Below are 18,750 nucleotides of genomic sequence, written 5' to 3'. Positions count from 1 at the left end.
CATAGCTGCTTCACACTGACTTAAGACTCAAGGCTTTGACTAAAATGATAACCAACTTAAAAGATCCCCACACTGGGATGTCTGTATGGCTCAGTCATTAGGCATCTACCTTTGGCTCAGGTCATGATCCTAGGGTCCTGGGATAGAGCCTAGCACCCAGAGGGCTGCCTGCTCATCAGGAGGCCTGCTTCTCCCTCTCCCACTCCCCCTGCTAGTGCTTCCTCTCTTGCTGTGTCTCTGTCAAATAAATAAAATCTTAAAAAAAAAAAAAAAACCCACATCTACAAATTATCTACCTTCCCATCTATTGACTCTTCCCTATCTCCTTCCTTCTTTAACGAAGATGGTGTCTCTTCTCCGGGGTAACTAAGTCCCCTAAGAGAAATTATTTTTAAAAATATATTACTGGCACTTACTTCAATAAGGCTGCCTAAAAACACATGATTATCTCTCTTCTTTCCAAATTCCCATTGAAACAACAAGAGAAAAAATGGTTTAAAACCAAATAAAAAACATAACCACACTAGAAAACAAAAAAGGATGCCATCAGCAGACAAGAGTTTTCACAAACTCTAGATCCATAATTCTCAAACATTAGCATGCATCAAAATCATCTAAGGGGCTGATTAAAACATAGATTCCAGCTAATATAACACTGTAAGTTGAATCCACTTCTATAAAAAAAATTAGATTAAGTTAAATCAAATTAAAAACAGGTTGTAGAGAAAACACACAGACTGCAGAATTCTACCTTCATGGATTCTGATTCATTAGGTTTAAGATGGGCTCAAGATTTTGCATGTCCAACAAGTTCCCAGGTGATAATGATTCTGCTGGTCTGAGGACCATATTATAAGAATCACCATGCTAAGTAAGTAGAGATCACTAAAAGGAAGAATTTTTAAATTAGTTTTAATTAGCATCCTCAAAGAGATTCAAATGAATGACAGACGCATTGTTTCTCACTATTTGTAATATAAGAAAGAGTTCTGGAAACCTGGAAAAAATACAATTCTGGAATTTAAAAATAAAAATCAGAAGGGCTAAATAACAACTAAAACCCAACAAAGTATGTGGAAAATAGTCTAAGATATCTTCCAAAACATACAACAAAAGACAGAGATGGAGAATATGAGAGAAAAATTAACATGCAGGGGCACCTGGGTGGCTCAATCGGTTAAGCCTCTGCCTTTGGCTCAGGTCATCTCAGGGTCCTGGGATTGAGCCCCGCATCAGGCTCTCCACTCAGTGGGGAGCCTGCTTCCCCCTCTCTCTCTGCCTGCCTCTCTGCCTACTTGTGATCTCTGTCTGTTAAATAAATAAATAAAATCTTCTTTAAAAAATCAACATGCATAAAGGATTAATATCTATCTAATAGATTTCTGGAGACAGAACAAACACACCACTTAAAGTAATCAAGGAAGAAATTTCAAAACTTGAAAACTGCCTGGCTAATTTCCAGTCAGGTAAAAAATTTTGAAGTCAACAAGTGGATGCATACTTGTGACATTTCTAAACTTAAAAGACATAAAGAAAACTCTAAAAGCTTTGAGGGGAAAAACACAGGTTATTACAGAGCAATATGAATCAGACTAGCATCAGATATTTCATTAGCATGACAGAAGAAAAAGGAATGTTGTTTACAAGGTTCAGAGATGCAATTATTTTGAACCTGAAATTCTACATCTAGGCAAATCAAAGTCAAATCAAATATAAAGGCAAAATAAAGACATCTTTGGAAATTTAAGAACTAAGAAAAATGATTTCCTATATTTATTTCCTACTTCTACTGTGAGAAATTATCACAGACGTCCAAAATGGGTTTCAATGAGCTAAAATTAAGGTGTTGGCAGAATCACATATCTTTTGGAAGCTCTAAGGAAGAATCCATTTCCTTGCCTTCTCTACCTTCCAAACGCTGCCTAAATTCTTTGACCCCTTCCATTTTCATCATTACCATTAGATGTACTCGGTACTTATGGCAGATTTCTTAGTTCCTTAAAGAAAAGCAAGGGACTACAGCTACACGATATAGCCCCTGACAGAATAAATGAAAAATACGCTCTTTATCATTTCCTTAAAAAACATTTTAATAAATTAATGTTTTTATTAATAAACACCTACCGAATCATTCGCTGCTAATGCAAGTGCAAGGTTCACTGTAAGAAACAAAAAAGTAATTAAACTTAGTGACTTTCCCTCTATTAAAATTCAGTTTGCCTTCTAATATTTTCAATGTAATAACCAAAGCACAGGAATTTTTAATATATTTCCTTTACTTATAAAAAATAAAGACAGAGAGAATACAGAAAGACAGTAACATCCCAACATAAGCAATCGATGCCTGCCCTACAATTAACATTTTAAATGACTCATTTTTATAATCTGTTATAATGTTGTTTAAATAATCTACTTAGCTTTTAAAAAACAATGTTACTGATATATATAGTTCAATTATTTTCAAAAACATTTTGCCAAAAAAGTATGTACCTTTTAACAAATAAAAATATATATGATCCTTTGCCTTTTAAACATAAATGCTGAAACTGCAGGAATTCCAAGTACCTAACTCACAAATACCCCTGTATGAAAGGCTGGACCACTGTGCAAAGGAAAGAGAAGAGGGTCAAAGGTAAGGTAGTAAAACATATTCCCAAAACTGCCTATTGCTAGTGAATCCCAAAGACATAAAGAAGGAAAGTAGTCCCCAAACCACATTGAGCCCAGCAACAGAGGTATGTTACACCTGAGATAAAGAGATCCCAAGGTAACAAAATTCCAAGAATGATTAGTAGACTTCCATATTGTGAATCAACCACCTTTAACAGAACAACGTCATTAATGATGCTGAGATTACTTCCTTTAAAGTAGTTAAGAGCATAAATTTTCAAGGCAGACCTGGTTCAAATCCTACTTCTACCACCTTCTATTACATAACCTTCAGTAGGATATTTTACCCCTAAATTTATTTTCCTCCTCTATAAAACGAGGATAATTCCTCTTTCATAACTGTTGTGAGAATTAAATGAAATACTGATATAAAGTACTTAGACTAAGACATGACACTTGACAAATCAATTTTTATAAATTATCAAATAATTCTGAATTTTAGGTATATTACAGGTTATACAATCTAAGTATTAAGCAGAAACTTTTAGAGAATACTTCATTTCATTGTTAGGATCCTCTCACATTTACACAATGGAATCAGAGCATGTTTGGATTAACCATGTATCATCATTATAACTGAAAAAAATCTCTAGCATACATATTCAAATGGGAAAAATTTTGAGATAGTTTGGAACATATATTTAGTTTCAAACATATATATGTGTGTGTATATATATGCAGACAGAGCTGTTAGAAAAAAAAGTAAAGGCCAGTTCTTTGGGACAGATGGTTTAATGCTAACAAAGAAAAAAAGCAAGGAAGGGGCATTTACTGAAATACTACTGTATGTCACAACTGCATATTTTTTCATATATTTTCCTATTTAAATGCTGTCACATTCCTTGGCAATAGATGATCCGCTAACCAAAAACAAAAACAATATTTTAAACAAGTACTAGCCTACAGACCCAACAAATTATATTGCATAAAACTCAAAGAACTTAGGGATATCATCATGAAAATATTTTCCAAGTAATCACACAGCATCCAAAGGAATTCACTTTACTGAAAACAAATAAATGTACTCTGAATTTTCAAAAAACAGGAAGAGGTGGATTCTAGAACCAAAGACTAAAAGCTTCTAAATTTTATTTTTTTTAAGATTTTACTTATTTATTTGACAGAGAGAGAGAGATCACAAGTAGGCAGAGAGTCAGGTGTTGGGGGGTGGGAGGGAAGCAGGCTCCCTGCTGTGCAGAGAGCCTGATGCGGGACTCAATCCCAGGACCATGAGATCATGACCGACCTGAGCCGAAGGCCAGCGGCTTAATCCACTGAGCCACCCAGGCGCCCCAAAGCTTCTAAATTTTAAAAACAAAATATTAAACAGATGGATTGTAGGCCCTTAGGAAAGAAAGTAAAAATGTGTAGCATAGGGATGCCTGGGTGGCTCAGTTGGTTAGACGACTGCCTTCGGCTCAGGTCATGATCCTGGAGTCCCGGGATCGAGTCCCGCATCGGACTCCCAGCTCCATGGGGAGTCTGCTTCTCTCTCTGACCTTCTCCTCGTTCATGCTCTCTCTCACTATCTCTCTCTCAAGTAAATAAATAAAAATCTTTAAAATAAAAATAATTTTTAAAATGTGTAGCATATAGCATTGGAACAATCACTAATCTTTCTTAAGTAATAATATAGTATCTATCAAACAATAATAATATTAGAGGTCTATTATAACTATAATACTTGGTAAGTCTTATTTTCTTCAAAACATAGAGTTTCTGAAAAACTCTTCCACAGTTACCTTCAGGTAAAAATGAGAAAAAAATTAGGCTAATAAACTATATAGTTGGATTTGTAGCTGGTTGTACAACCATAAAACTGCTATACTGGGAAATTACTAAAAATGGCATTTTAAATGAAGACATAAGATCTTTAGTCACAAAACTCCGTACTAGCCCTTCTTATTTCAAAATGTCATTGATTTCAATGGAACTGAAGAATTTTAAGGTACATATATCCCCCAACTTTAGGTTAATAGTCGGACCAAAAAAACTATAATTTAAAAGATCTTGACAATCTGGAACTACACCAAAATCAACAAATAAAATAGTAATTTTTTTAAAATTACCTGCAAAAAAAAGATCAACTGGATAAGACTTGAATTAGCAGTCATTCCTATATTAATGACTGAAAATACAAGGCAACAATAAGATAATAGTGTTTTCTGACTCCAGGAGCACCTGGTAGTGCAGGCAGTTAAGCAGCCCACTCTTGATTTTAACTCATGCTTTGATCTCGGGGTTGTGAGGTTGAGCCCTGTCTCAGGGCTCAGTGCAAGAGTCTGCTTTAGATTCTCTCCTTTCCCTCTGCCCCTCCTGTTCATGCTGTCTCTCTCTCTCTCTGTGTCTCTAAAATAAACATATCTTAAAAAAAAGGGGTGGGGGGTTTATGACTCCAAATTAATAATACGAATTGTGTTGTAGGACCAGAAGAAGGGAAATTATTACCCTTTTACCCTTATTACACCGGAATAATCATTTTAGAAATAAGAAATTCTGGGGCATCTGGGTAGCTCAATTGGTTAGCTCTTGATTTTGGCTTGGGGCATGATCTCAGGGGCCTGGGATAGAGCCTGGCATTAGGCTCCATGCTCAGCGGGTAATCTGCTTAAGGATATTCTCTCCTTCCTCTGCCCTTCCCTCTGCTTGTTCTCCCCCTCTCTCAAATAAATCTTTAAAAAAAATTAAAAATTTCTTTTGAAAAATTTTAGGAATATCCAGTTATTAGTCTTGGCTGGTAACTCTTCTATTTCTGGTGATATTTCTCCTATGAATCTGAAAGCAGCATTTCAGTCACCATGAAATCTACAATCAATTCAAAAGAGCCACCAAAAACAAATTTTCTGCTCCAGTATTATTAATAGAAAAGATATAAAGATTAGATGATATTTTAAACAATTAAAACAATGTTAAACCTTTACAAACATTTTCAGGGGCGCCTGGCTGGCTCAGTGGGTTAAAGCCTCTGCCTTTGGCTCAGGTCATGATCCCAGGGTCCTAGGATCAAGCCCTGCATCAGGCTCTCTGCTCAATGGGGAGCCTGCTTCCTCCTCTCTCTCTCTCTGCCTGCCTCTCTGCCTACTTGTGATCTCTCTCTCTGTCAAATAAATAAAATGTATAAAAAAGTTTTTTTTTTCAAATATTAGATCAATGCTTATTTTATAAATGTTGAAAATTACATTATGGTTAAATGAAAAAGGTCTTAATAATCTAAAAAGTCTCATTGCAATTTTGTAGCTATATGTACATTCATAGACTGGAAGAGAACATCAAAGAACAGAAATAATTTAGTATTAAAGTTATTAAATGTTTAAAAAATAATAACAGCAACCAAATATTAAGCACTTACTAAGAGACTCTGAGCTAAGTGGCTAGCATGTTTAATTTACATAGCCACCCTATGAAAAAGGTTATCATTGTCATTTTACAATTAGGTAAACTGAAGATCTGATGGATAATCTGACCACCTTTTCCTCAGTTAAGGAGTCAAGCATCTGGCTATGTACCTAGCTTTTTGAAACTGCTAATCTAACTTCCTAATCACTACCAACTCCTAATACTACAAAATCAGCTATTAACAATTTCACAAATAACTCTTTAAAAATCAGAACTATTAATTTTAATGCTGTGCACTTGCCAGTTGGCATAAATTCCTACTTGAGATCAGAATATCCTATACCCTATAATACCTGCTGTAGTAGACTTTCCAACTCCACCTTTTCCAGAAGCCACAACTATAACTTGCTTTACACCTTCTATTGGTTTCTGCTTTGGAAGTCCTCGGGACATGATTTGCATTCTTCTTTGTTTTAAGGTCTCATTGTCAGCGCCAGATAACTTAAAAAAAAAAAAAAAGTTTTAAAATAAGCCATCTCTATTATCATGCTGTTAAAGTAAAAATTCGGAGTTTGTTAGAGGGCCTTCCTTTTGATCTCCATTTGTTAGGTCTTTTGTACTATCTACCTACCACTATTGATCACAGTTGTGGAAATACACTGTTTAAGCTGAAATTTACCTGCCAGCATACGCAGACATTAAAAATGGAAAGTAAGTAAACTGTCTCCTTACGGAGTTAAATCCTCCACGTGTTTACTTCTCTTTAATCTATTTTCTAAATAAACTAACAGATAAAACAATGCACAAGTCACACATCCATGTTCAAGAATTGTTTCATATTCCGCCACTCCTCGGCCAGGTCCTACTGGGGGCCTGCTTGGAAACTGGGGACATCCAGCCAACCGGGGTCTCATTTTACCGTCTAGCTGGCGGGGACCCGTTAAGATCTGAGGTGAGGCCTCCGCAAGAGGTTATGCCAGGGCACCTAGGGCCCTGCCGCCCGAGCATCTCCGTCCTCCCGCCTCCCCCTGTCCAGCAGCACCACGAACCTGGCGCCGACAAACCAACACTCGGCTTCCCCCAAGCGGGACACATGCCCCGCCACCACCCCGAAGCGATACCCAGCCAAAAATCAAGAAACGCCGCCAAAACCCCATAGCGTGGAACACGGCCGTAAGCCCAACCCGGAAACCGTCGCGGCCGGCGTGGGATGATGACGTCACGTAGTAACGCTCGGCTTCCTCTCCCTAGAGACAAGCCGTCTTTGAATTTCTTCAGCGGGGAAACCCAAGTTAATGCAGTCTCGTTCGTAGCCAGGTACAAATGTTTACGGAGTTAACCAAATGTTTGTGAAGCGTTTTTCACATACCTCATCTGTTTGGTCCTTAACAGAAATCCTCGGGTAGGTAGGTAGGGGCCTCTTACTAGTATTCTCTTTTCAGTAGTAATAAATGAGACTGAACAAAGTCTAGCGACTTGACCCGACTGAAAACAAGTAGGAAATTGTGTAACTTGAAAATGACTCCAGATTCTCACTGCGCAGAATATGGTAACTTAAACATTCCCACCCCTAAGGATTTTACCTCTCCCCTCCCCGAACCCGCGTGATCTACAATAATAGTGTGTGTGTGTGTGTATATTTATATTTATATTTATATTTATATTTATATTTATATTTATATTTACTGCTGTGTTGCTTACAATTCCCTGAAAGAGAAGTCAGGTGCTTTGCTGGGCTCAAAGAAGTTTAGTTAAATCAGAAAGCAGGTCTAATAAAGTCAGTTTCACTCATGAAAAAGTTAAGTTAGACAAAACATGAGGGCAAAAGTGGAATTTATTTTGTATAGAGGAATGAAGTATTCCTGCATCCAAAGCGGATGAGAGTGAAGGAAACAGAGGTACAAGAAAAGCTAGAAAGCTGATACAGAAACCCAGACCCAGCAAAAGGATTATTTAGGGTGTAGGTTGCCTTACTCTGGCATATTCTCCATATTTTCTAAGGTTGATTTTAATTTCTGTTGTTTGCTGCTTATTTGTAGAGAATTTTTTGTATAATCATTCAGTTTGTTTTGCTCTACTTTGATCTTCAATTTTCTTGTCTTTACTACGGGCACAACATTTCAGTCTCAAAGAATTATTGCAAGGATTAGGTTTACTAACAAATACATTTATTTGTTATACTTACTTGAAATAAGCTCTGAAAAAAATTCAGTTCCTTGCCTTTTCTCCCCCAATCTCACCTTACTGCTTCCTTTGGCTTATCACTTTCTTATTTTGCAATATGTTTTCTCAGTTAATTTTATCAATTTTTATCTGCTCAATTTTTATAAATTATAAGCCCAAATAATAAGAATAAAGAGAATGGCTGTCAGAATAATCCACTCAGTAAGCAAGAAATGCTGAATATCTGTTTCTGTCCACGTGGCTTTTCAACTTCTTCTAGACTTATGAAGATACATTCATTGAACAAATATTTACTGAGCAACTTACTATGACCAAGTACTACCCTAAACATAGGATTTTCAACAAAACCAGATAAAGTCCTTCCACTCAAGGACTTTACCAATCAGTGTCAGAGACAGAGTAAGTTAATTGCAGTTCAGCATGGTGTAATAAGTATAGGAAAAAAGCACTGAGAGATACAGAATTACAAAGAAGGCGCACCTAAATCATTCAGGGAAGTCTTTTGGATAGGGTAACCTCTAAGATGAATCCTTAATGTGGGTAATGTGTAGGCATCAGCTGAGAGAACAGCTAGAGGGTGGTTGTGCAGAAGTAAGAAATGAACTGGTAAGAACTTTAAATAATTTTAAAGGCTTGCAAATAGAGTGTGAGGTACAAGATGGTGCAGAGAGATGGAAGTTGGCAAAGATGAAGAGTGCATAGATCATAAAAGACTTTATATATCATTTAAAGGAATTTGGACTTTATCCTAGGGAAACCACAGAAGGGCTTAAAGTGAGAAAATAACATAATTAGATATCTATTTTAGAATTACTACAGATTACCACATTTTTTAAAATGGTTGGGAGAGGTGAGGTGTGACCAGAGTTAGGGAGGTAGAAGATTATTATACTAATCCAAGAGAAGTGTTTGCTTATAAGATAGATAATACCTGGGCGCCTGGGTGGCTCAGTGGGTTAAGCTGCTGCCTTTGGGTCGGGTCATGATCTTAGGGTCCTGGGATCGAGGCCCGCATCGGGCTCTCTGCTAAGCAGGGAGCCTGCTTCCTCCTCTCTCTCTGCCTGCCTCTCTGCCTGCTTGTGATCTCTCTCTGTCAAATAAATAAATAAAATCTTTAAAAAAAAAAAAAGATAGATAATACCTACTTGTAGGGTTGTTGTAAGGTTAAATTTAAAATAATGCATGTAGAAAATATAAACATACATACATACATAAAATAATGCATGCAGAATACCTATCACAAAGTACACGTATTCAATAAATGTTAGCTATTGTGCTGCTTATTGGTTATGTAGACGTTTATGACATGGACAATTAGATAAATGGTCTTGACATTCTCTGAGAGAGATCATAAAGGGGGGAACAAGTAATACCAGTGTTCGTAGAATGAATAAATCATTAATTTGATTTACCTTTCAGCAGAATAGAGTATCAGAAGAGTTGTAGAGATGTCCATTATTTCTTCTCTAGCAACCACTACCACAAACACACACACACACACACACATCCATGGCCCCTTCTCAAAAGACTATTCTCCCTTTTCTCCCAAGAATATCTAAGCCATCTGACCCCATCCCATGGTCACTAACTGAGTTAAAGATTGACACAAAAATAAAATTGGACCAAGAGAGTCTTTCTCCAGAAAACTTTAAAACAAGAGATGTTACTCAATCTTAGTTTGCTTTGGAAATGGTGAGGCTGAAGTGACTAATTTCTTCTTTGTGCACAGAGAAGCAGAAAAAGCTAATTCCAAGAAAGAAGAATAAAGCAGACCATAAGAGATCATGTGTTCAAAGAGGGAGGGGAGAGCACTGATTCATAATAGCTTTCCAATTCCTGGTTCTAGTCCATAGTGAGGTTCAAGCTATACTTCCTATTCGTAAATCCATAAGATATACCTACAGCCATCTAAAAAATTCTCTTTCTTCTGCCTTGGCCTAATTTGGGCGTGTTTCTTTGTACTTATAACTATGGTAAGATATGTTTTGTAGTATTTATAAAGACTTTTTCCCCTATAATTCCTTGTTACTTATATAGCCCTTCCCTATTTTGATAAACTATTTGGCATCATTTTATGATACATAAAAATATTAGAGAAAAGAAATTTGTTTCTTTGTTTTCAGTTTTCAAAATTGGGACCTTTAAGGAGAATGGAGACAGCTCTGGCAAAGACAATAAATACCTTTGGGATTTATTGATATGATATAAAACCATTTATTGATATGATATAAAACCATGATATAAAAACATGGTTTCTTACCTATATAAGTTAGGATTACATTGGCTGCAAGTAGCAGAAAACTCTGTCATTGTCTTAAATAAGCAGAGATGTATTAGTCTCATAAAGAAAAGGTCACTGGTAGACTATTCAGGTCTGATGCAGTGGCTCCACTGTGTTATTATGTGCCAAATTCATTCTTCAGCTTCCATCATCTTGTTGCCTTTCTTTTGTCCCCAAGGTGGTGGCTGCACCTCCAGGCATCAAAGCTATGTTCCACACAGGAAAAGAGGAGAATGACAAAGATAAAAAGCTTTCTCTAGTGAGTATTTGCCCTTTGAGGGTCGGGGGAGAAGCCATATACACACCAAACTGTCTAGAATTAGTTCACATGACCACCCCTATAAGCAAAAGTAGCTGAGAAATCAAACATATATATATCTTTAACCTAGAGGAAAACCATGGAAAAAATTATTGGAAATGGGTATTGAATAAGCCAACTCAATATCTGTCCTAGAAAGACTATATAAAATTTTGTGGGATTATGGGGAATCAAGACAGAAGAAAAGTGAGAACTTAGATATTCACAAGTTCTTAGGCCAGATAACATTTTCAACCCTCAATTTCCTTGCATCATACAACTATAGAGGATGGAAAACCAAATACTTACTTTCCTAGTCTCACTTGCTAATTCTAGACATAATTCTTGGCAGGTATGGTATAGTTCTGGACAACATGGTATAAGGGAAATTTTCTGGAGGAGCTTCTGAGAAACTTGCTATATAAGGTAGAACATAACTGATGCTACTCCTTTTTCCCATCTTAACCATGGAAGTGACACCTGGAGGTGTGACAGTCATCTGGTGAACATGAGAAGCACAGTGATAACAGATACAATGACAAAAGCCAACAGCTAAGGGTAATGAAGTGAACATATGTCAGGTAGATGAATTCTTAGTCATATAGTTAAGCTGTTATGCCAATACTGAACTGAATCTCCAGAGCTCTTGTTGTGTGAGATAATTAATTGTTTTAACCACTGCTGATTAGGATTTTTGTTATTTGAAGTTAAAATAATTAGTGCTTATTATAGAGTCAAAGAAAGAATGTGATACACTGTGATTACCTCTCTCCTATTGAATCTCAGTAAAGAGGGGGAACATCTGAGCCCCAAATCAGGGTAAGAGATACAAGAACAATAGAATCAATGCCCCCATTACCAGTGTAGTGGCAGAACCACAGAATAAAAACAGCTGAGTGTTGTGTGTAGGCAGACAGTCTGAGAGATCTCCTGTAAGAGTGGCCGAGAGAAAGCTGATCTTTAAGAGAACTTAAGGTCAAGAATAAGGGAAGAGTTGGCAACAATCTGCATGGTTAAAGATCTGGCATCTCAATCAATGCTGGTATAAATAGATAAAGATCTTGAAGATTAAAGGTCACATCACCATGTGGACATCTGGACACTACATAGGCACAGTCCTGGTTTCTACCAGCCAAGAGAAATGAACAAATTTGTTTGAAACAAAGAGGATTCTTTTAAATGTCTCCTAACTATGAATAGAGTAATACTTTGTATTATTTCCTAGAAAGCATGTATTTGTATCTGCTAGATTTCCTCCCTCCGTACCCCCCAAAAAGATACTCAGATGACCACAGACATCCTGAAAGTTCAGATTTCCACACAGAAGCAGTGCCTGCCTCATCCACTGTCCATAAGCCTCACTTTTCAGCTGAGAACCTGCTTCATTCCTCTGTTCAATTCACTAAGGAAGAAGAGAGTATTACAGTTTCCTGTCTGTTAAATATACTAACTAAAGCTTAGAAACTTGTGCCAGTTCCTTCATTTTAAAGTTGTTGTCCCCAACTGAACCTTTTATCCTGTCCAGAGGGCTTGCTGAAATGAAAACCTCACCCCATCAATGCACCTGTCTAAATGACAGCCCCAATTATTGCCCCTACTTTGTCCTATGGTGTGATTTTTTTCTAAATATCTCTGCTCATGACTAAACATGACACTGTTTCTTACCTATATCTAATATAAATTTTCACATTGAAATATAAATTATTTCTGCTTAGGTAAATAGCTTCTCAGTGAGTCAGTCTTTCTGTAGGAAAGCTGGTCTAGAAAGTTTTCCCATATCAAACACTTTTTAGTACCTTAGCTCAAGTTAACTAAGGTGCTGTCACAGAAACTCCCCAGTCTTATTTTTTTAATTACATAAAGCAAATATATGTATATTCTTAGACTAGATAGTCTTCTGAGACTAGACCTCCCACTGACTAAAAATTTACCTCTAGAATGAGACAGGATGGGTTTCTAAATACCAGTATTCAAAGCTGGATAAATCATGGGTGATTTGACATTTGAATTTCTGATTTATAAGACTCAGCTGAATCCTTGGACAAAGGTCACAGGGCTCGAGTTATAGCTGAATATATTCTCTATTTACTGTTTAAGGCTTCAGAGAAGATCCTATCCTGAAATAGAAGCCACAAAATCAGAATTTAGAAAAAGTATTGTCCCCCAAGACAAATACTTGCTACACACAGAGCCTTAGTATTCTCATGCTTTTGCTTTTTTAGTTCATTTTCTCCAAGTAACAAGCCTGTATTCATTCAGCCAAGTCCTTCCTACCCTCCAGTTCTATCCTAGAGATTAGAAGACGTAAGTCTCTACAAGATTTTGCTAAAACCTTACTTCATTCTGTATTCAGAAGAGAATTTTCCTGTGTACTTTGGAGAACACACCAAGGACAATGACAAAGCAGAGCCCCATCAAGATACCAAACCTCCCTATCAGCTAATGTGAAGTTCTATTTTCTTCAGGGAAAAGGAGATAATGTAGATTTTTGTCTGTGGTACACAGCCCCCCAAATGTGAGGATGTCCTCTATAATAATAATATGATAATATAAGCTTATATAATGTCTTAGTCTACTTGGTGTTCTGATACCAAATCTTGTCTATTCATTTAATAACCTTTTCTATTTAGGATTTATTAACCATATATATATAGGGATTACACATGACATGTTAAAAATATGCAGGCAAAAAATTTGTTCCATCCATTTATAAAAGTAAAGAGCTCCTACCAAACCACTACAATCTCTCAAAATACAAATGCATGCTGATTTAGAGCAATAAAGTGGAAATACCATCATTAAGGGCTATAATATCGATATGATCTAGGATAGACAGACAGACTTCAAAGTCTGAAGTTTATCTTTGTCTTCAACCTTCCACATAGCTCTTAAGCTGTTCAAAATGCTCCAATTCATACCAAACAACCTTTTAGGCAATATTTGGGTCCATTTTTCACTGCATCTTAAAATAGAATTTTCCAGGGGTGCCTGGGTGGCCCAGTCAGTTAAGCATTTGACTCTTGATTTCAGCTCAGGTCATGATCTCAGAGTTGTAAGATGGAGCCCTGCACTGGGCTCTGTGCTCAGTGTGGAGCCTGCTTGAGATTCTCTCTCTCCCTGTGCCCCTCCCCACAACTTGAGCATGCTCTCTGTCTCTCTTTCCCTCTCTCTCTTAAAATAATAAATAAATAAAATCTTCCCCCCCCAAAAAAGTAGGATTTTCCTAACCACCTATGATTCAGACTAATAAATTTACTTTCATTCTTATTAGCAGCCATCTACTGACTATAACACAACAGTCTAAACACTGTTGAAGTGATAATTACTAATCTCTTCCATCTCAGGCTTTTCCAGTCTTTGCTAGTCTTTAAAAGAGAAAAAATATTTTTGCATAGAAAATACTCATTTGGTACATAATTATTTTAAGTAGTTTAAAAACTGGTGTTTTGATTTGATTAAGAATACAAAAAGTTCTTTTAATTACCGAAAGAAGTTCTGTCCATTTCTCAAAGTCAAAGACTTTATTATATCAATGCCACATTGAATCTCTTTTGCAAGTTTCTAATCATATGCAAGAATTAGGGTTTTATTTAACCAAGGCCATTAATGTGAAGGAACATGCTGGCAATGTGCTATTGAGAATGACATTTTTAATAGATATGTTACCAGTATAACAAAATAAACACCATTTACTAATGCAGTACACTTTGCTGATGAAATATATACACATATAATTATATTTTCTCTAATACTTTTCTGAAGTACTATTTGCCACTTTTCCAGGGTCTGATATAGGGCTATCTCATATCATAATTGACAGTACTGGACAAAGAACAGAATAGTAGAAGAAGAAAATAATGTGCTTATTAGTTGGCACTTATTTGTTTATGATGCTGTATAGTTAACAGGAAATCAATTTAAGCCAATCTCACTAATTCCTTCTGGATTATAGAATTAATTGAGAATGATCTCTTCATGGGCACCTCTCTGTAGCTTATGTTATACAAGAATCATTTTCTTGCCAACAGACTCTAAGATGACCCAAAATTATCCTTGTCTCTTGGTATTGATACCCTTTTGTAATCCTCTCCCTTTAAGTGTGACCAGGACCTATAAATTGGTTCTCACCAACAGAATACAACAACAGTGATAGAATGTCACTTCTGTGATTACAATATGTAGGACTGTAACTTTTGGTTTTCTAGGGCACCTCCTGGCTGGCTTTGACAAAGCAAACTGCCAAGTTATAAACTGCCTATGGAAAAGGCCATGTGGCAAGGAACAGGTGACAGCCAGCAAAGAACTGAGGCCCAACAGTCTGCAAGGAATTAAATTTTGCCAACAACCAGACTGGAAGTAGATTGAAAGTAGATGCTTCCCAGGTGAGCTTTCAAATGAGACTCCAGCCCTGGATGACCCCATGTTTGTAGCCTTATGAAAGATCATGAAGCAAAGGACTCAGTTAAGTTGTACCCCGATTCCTGATCCATAGGAACTGTAAGATAATAAATGTGTGTTCTTTGGAGCACCTGGGTGGCATAGCTGGTTAAGCTGTTGGTTAAGAGTTGGTCCAACTCTTGGTTTCAGCTCAGGTCATGATCTCAGGGTAGTGAGATAGAGCCCCACATAGGACTCCGAGCTCAGCTTTGAGTCTGCTTGAGATTCTCTCTCTCCCTCTGCCCCTTCCCACTCCCTGTATTCTCTTGCTTACTCACTCAAATAAATAAATCTCGTTTTAAAAAAAAAAAAAAAAAGTATGTTGTTTAAGCTGCCAAGTTTATGGTAATTAGTTATGCAGCAATGGATAACTAATATTCAGTAACCCAGATTTTGGTAATAATATAGTCAAGGTATGGTTTCTTGTAGCAGTTTTTTTTTTAATTATTGAGATATAATTGACATATAATGGCAATTCTTTTTTGCCATATAAAAATGTGAATATTTGCTAAGAAATTAAATCCTTTGTGTATTTCGAACCTATGTTGAGAATTTTAAGTGTTATTATTTTAGTATTAATAGTTATGTTATCAAACCTCATAAAATATTATTTTAATATGCGATACTAAAGAATAGACACATGAAGGCAATGAACTGAAGACTATCTTTGCTTCACAAATCACGTTATGTTTTTCTTAGTAACAATTGAACACACCTTTTATTTTAAAGCAGGCTCCATGCCCAACATGGGGCTTGAATGCATGACCCTGAGATCCAGAGTCCCATGCTCTACCAACTGAGCCACCCAGGTTCCCCTTGAATCTACTTTTGATAACAATTGAACTCACTTTCTAATGAAAGAAAAATTAGTGTTACAGTTCTACTCTTTTTGCTCTTCTCTCAATGATCAAAATAGTTTCTCTTTGGGGAGCCTGGGAGGCTCATTGGGTTGAGCCTCTGCCTTCGGCTCAGGTCGTGATCTCAGGGTCCTGGGATGGAGTCCCACATCAGGCTCTCTGTTCAGTGGGGAGCCTGCTTCCCCCTCTCTCTCTGCCTACCTCTCTGCCTACTTGTGATGTCTCTCTTTCTGTCAAATAAATAAATAAAATCTTTAAAAAAATAGTTTCTCTTCAGTTATGTAAGAAATTCGAGTTTCATCTTCATTATCTGCATTAGCAGTTCATCATCATTCCTAAATAATTGCACTAATCTGGATACAAGTATAAAGAAAGCAATTTTTTGTACTTAATGTAGAAGTAAAAAATAATACAAACAAGAATTTTTCCAATGATATTCTAAATAACAACTCACTGCAAAGTTGTAAATCTGCCAATTTGATGAAAGATGATTCAGTACATATGAAGCATTCAATTAATCATATTGTACATAAATCATACAGTTATCTACAGCCCAGGAAAAATATAATAATGTCCATTAGAGTCTTTGGAGACAAGCCAAGTCAATACTACAGAGAATTCTGCAGAATTTATCCCTAAAAATATTTATAGAATCCCGACTGAGCTATATCTGTACAATTATTGTTATTTATTGAATCTTATACCTGAAAGATTTTCAAAGCATTTTCACACATATTATCCTTTCAGGTTTCACAACTGCTATGAGGTCGGTAGGGAAGTTATTATTGGTCCCATCTCTAGATAAGGCAATGAGATATTGGAGACGTTAGTTTATTTATTTTAGGACAAATTGCTGAAAGCAAAATGGAAAAACAGGTCTCTCATTACCTTTACAGGAATATTGTCTAAAAAAAAAAACAATTCCATGTGGACCAGCTCCCATAGGAAAAGCACCTGGGCAAAATAGCACCACCTCTGCAAGAAGAAATCTAAATACCGACTTGACTAATTCAGTAGGCATTTCCACCTCTAAGCTTCCCAGACAAATTTGGGCTTCACTAGGTTTAGTTAAAAATAATTTATTTCAGAGACCCATAAACATATTTAATGGCCTTCTCTTGCACTGCATTGAAATAACATTTTAATTTATAAGGTATTCAAATTTTCATTAAAATATTAAATATTCTTATATATAAATATATTTATAATATAAAATATATATTTATATATATTTACAATATAATATAAAATGTAATATAAATTATATTAAAATAAAATTTCATTAAAATATTTTAAAACATTTATAATAGTTTATAATCCTTTGCCCTTCATAATTTTATCATTCCTTGAAATTCTTTCTCAAACCCTACTTCTTCCATTAAGCCTTCTCTGATAATTTCACCAAGTATTAATCTTTACATTCCTTAACAGTTGTTAACATTTTGTTTAACAGAGCATGAATTTAAGGTGAAATTTCATTGCTTTCATTTTATACATTTAAGTTAGCAAACTAAGCCTATTTCAGGTCTCCCTTATACAACCTACTCTCGATTACAGTTCAATATTCCCATAAAACAGCCATGTTTATTTAAAATGAAGCACAATATTGCTTCTATGTGCATCCATACCACTTTATCTTAAAATCTACCCAATTTGGAACATTATTATATATTGCCTTTTACTGTTTTCTAATTGTGACTTCTCTTACACAGGACTCTATGGTGTTCGAGGACCAGAGCTATATCATAATGGTAATTTATATCATCTATACCTAGCTTCCTGCCAGGCACATACAGGGGTGTGGGGGTTAGTGACTGGTTAGCTATTGTCACAGAATACATGGTGGAAATATTAGCCTGGAATATTGTCAGAACTTTGCTACTAAGTAACTATCTGATCTTGGATGAATCATGTACCCCTCTATTTCTTCATATGCAACATGAAAAGATTAAACAATCTGTAGATTTACTTTCCAAGCTTATACTGAAGGGTACAAGGTTGTGTAACTTCCCTTTTCCCAAAATAATTTTGAGAAAAATAAAGGCAAAATAGTTTAGAGATGCTGCAGACCAGAAAAAGCACAAAGTTTATTGCCTTCCTTAAATAGGACATAAATCAAAGAGTTATATAGAGGGTTTTCGCATTTAGAATCACTAGTTCATCTTGGAAGTGGTTTCTGTTCCATTTCTTGGGACCTCGATTTTTGACTTCTCATGCTCCAGAGAGTTTGCAACTCTAACCACAGTTTCTTCCTAAGAAATTATTGTCCAAAGTCCTTTCTAAGTAAACAATACAAAATGGAAGAAACAGATTATTATAGGTTCTCTTCTGGCCTAGGTCATAGGAGACTGATCAGACCCTGTTTTCCTTCTTGACAAAGTATTAAAATATGTCAACCTATATAAATATCCATTTTCAAAAATAGGGACACCTGGGTGGGTCAGTCAGTTAAGCGACTATCTTCAGCTCAGGTCATGATCCCAGGGTCCTGGGATAGAGCCCCACATCGGGCTCCCTGCTCAATGGAGACCCTGCTTTTCCCTCTCCCTCTGCCTCTCGCACAGCCTACTTGTGCTCTCTCTATCTCTCTGTCAAATAAATAAATAAATAAATAAATAAAATCATATATATAGATAGATAGATAGATACAGATATAGATATCTATATATATCTCAAATGTTTCTTTC

General features: G+C 36.1%; 1 protein-coding gene and 1 long non-coding RNA gene across 7 annotated transcripts in view; one reads left to right on the top strand and one right to left on the bottom strand.

Moving 5' to 3' along the window:
• Window positions 1-7,233, bottom strand: part of NUBPL (nucleotide binding protein like) — a 201,726-nt gene extending 194,493 nt beyond the window's left edge. For 3 of the 6 annotated variants that reach the window (XM_045067688.1, XM_045067689.1, XM_045067691.1), the window contains exons 1-3: window positions 7,056-7,232; window positions 6,360-6,507; window positions 2,125-2,159 (exon numbers count right to left, since the gene is read on the bottom strand). In XM_045067688.1, the coding sequence (XP_044923623.1) occupies window positions 2,125-2,159; window positions 6,360-6,507; window positions 7,056-7,163 (291 nt within the window). In that variant the 5' untranslated portion in view covers window positions 7,164-7,232. Of the gene's footprint in view, window positions 1-2,124; window positions 2,160-6,359; window positions 6,508-7,055 lie in introns of all 6 variants that reach the window. The other 3 variants (XM_013047446.2, XM_004775759.3, XM_045067690.1) reach the window with 2 other exon arrangements.
• LOC101679658 lies at window positions 7,218-18,530 on the top strand. The gene is made up of 4 exons (XR_001176886.2): window positions 7,218-7,323; window positions 10,650-10,730; window positions 14,975-15,151; window positions 17,776-18,530. It is a non-coding gene; the product is annotated as an uncharacterized LOC101679658 (long non-coding RNA).
• Window positions 18,531-18,750: the final 220 nt, after the last annotated feature.

Source organism: Mustela putorius, unplaced genomic scaffold, assembly GCF_011764305.1.
Source record: "Mustela putorius furo isolate JIRA1106 unplaced genomic scaffold, ASM1176430v1.1 tig00003898_pilon_pilon_pilon, whole genome shotgun sequence".
Lineage (NCBI taxonomy): Eukaryota > Metazoa > Chordata > Mammalia > Carnivora > Mustelidae > Mustela > Mustela putorius.
Note: the sequence above shows the minus strand (reverse complement) of the source record. Positions and strands in the feature narration are given on the sequence as shown.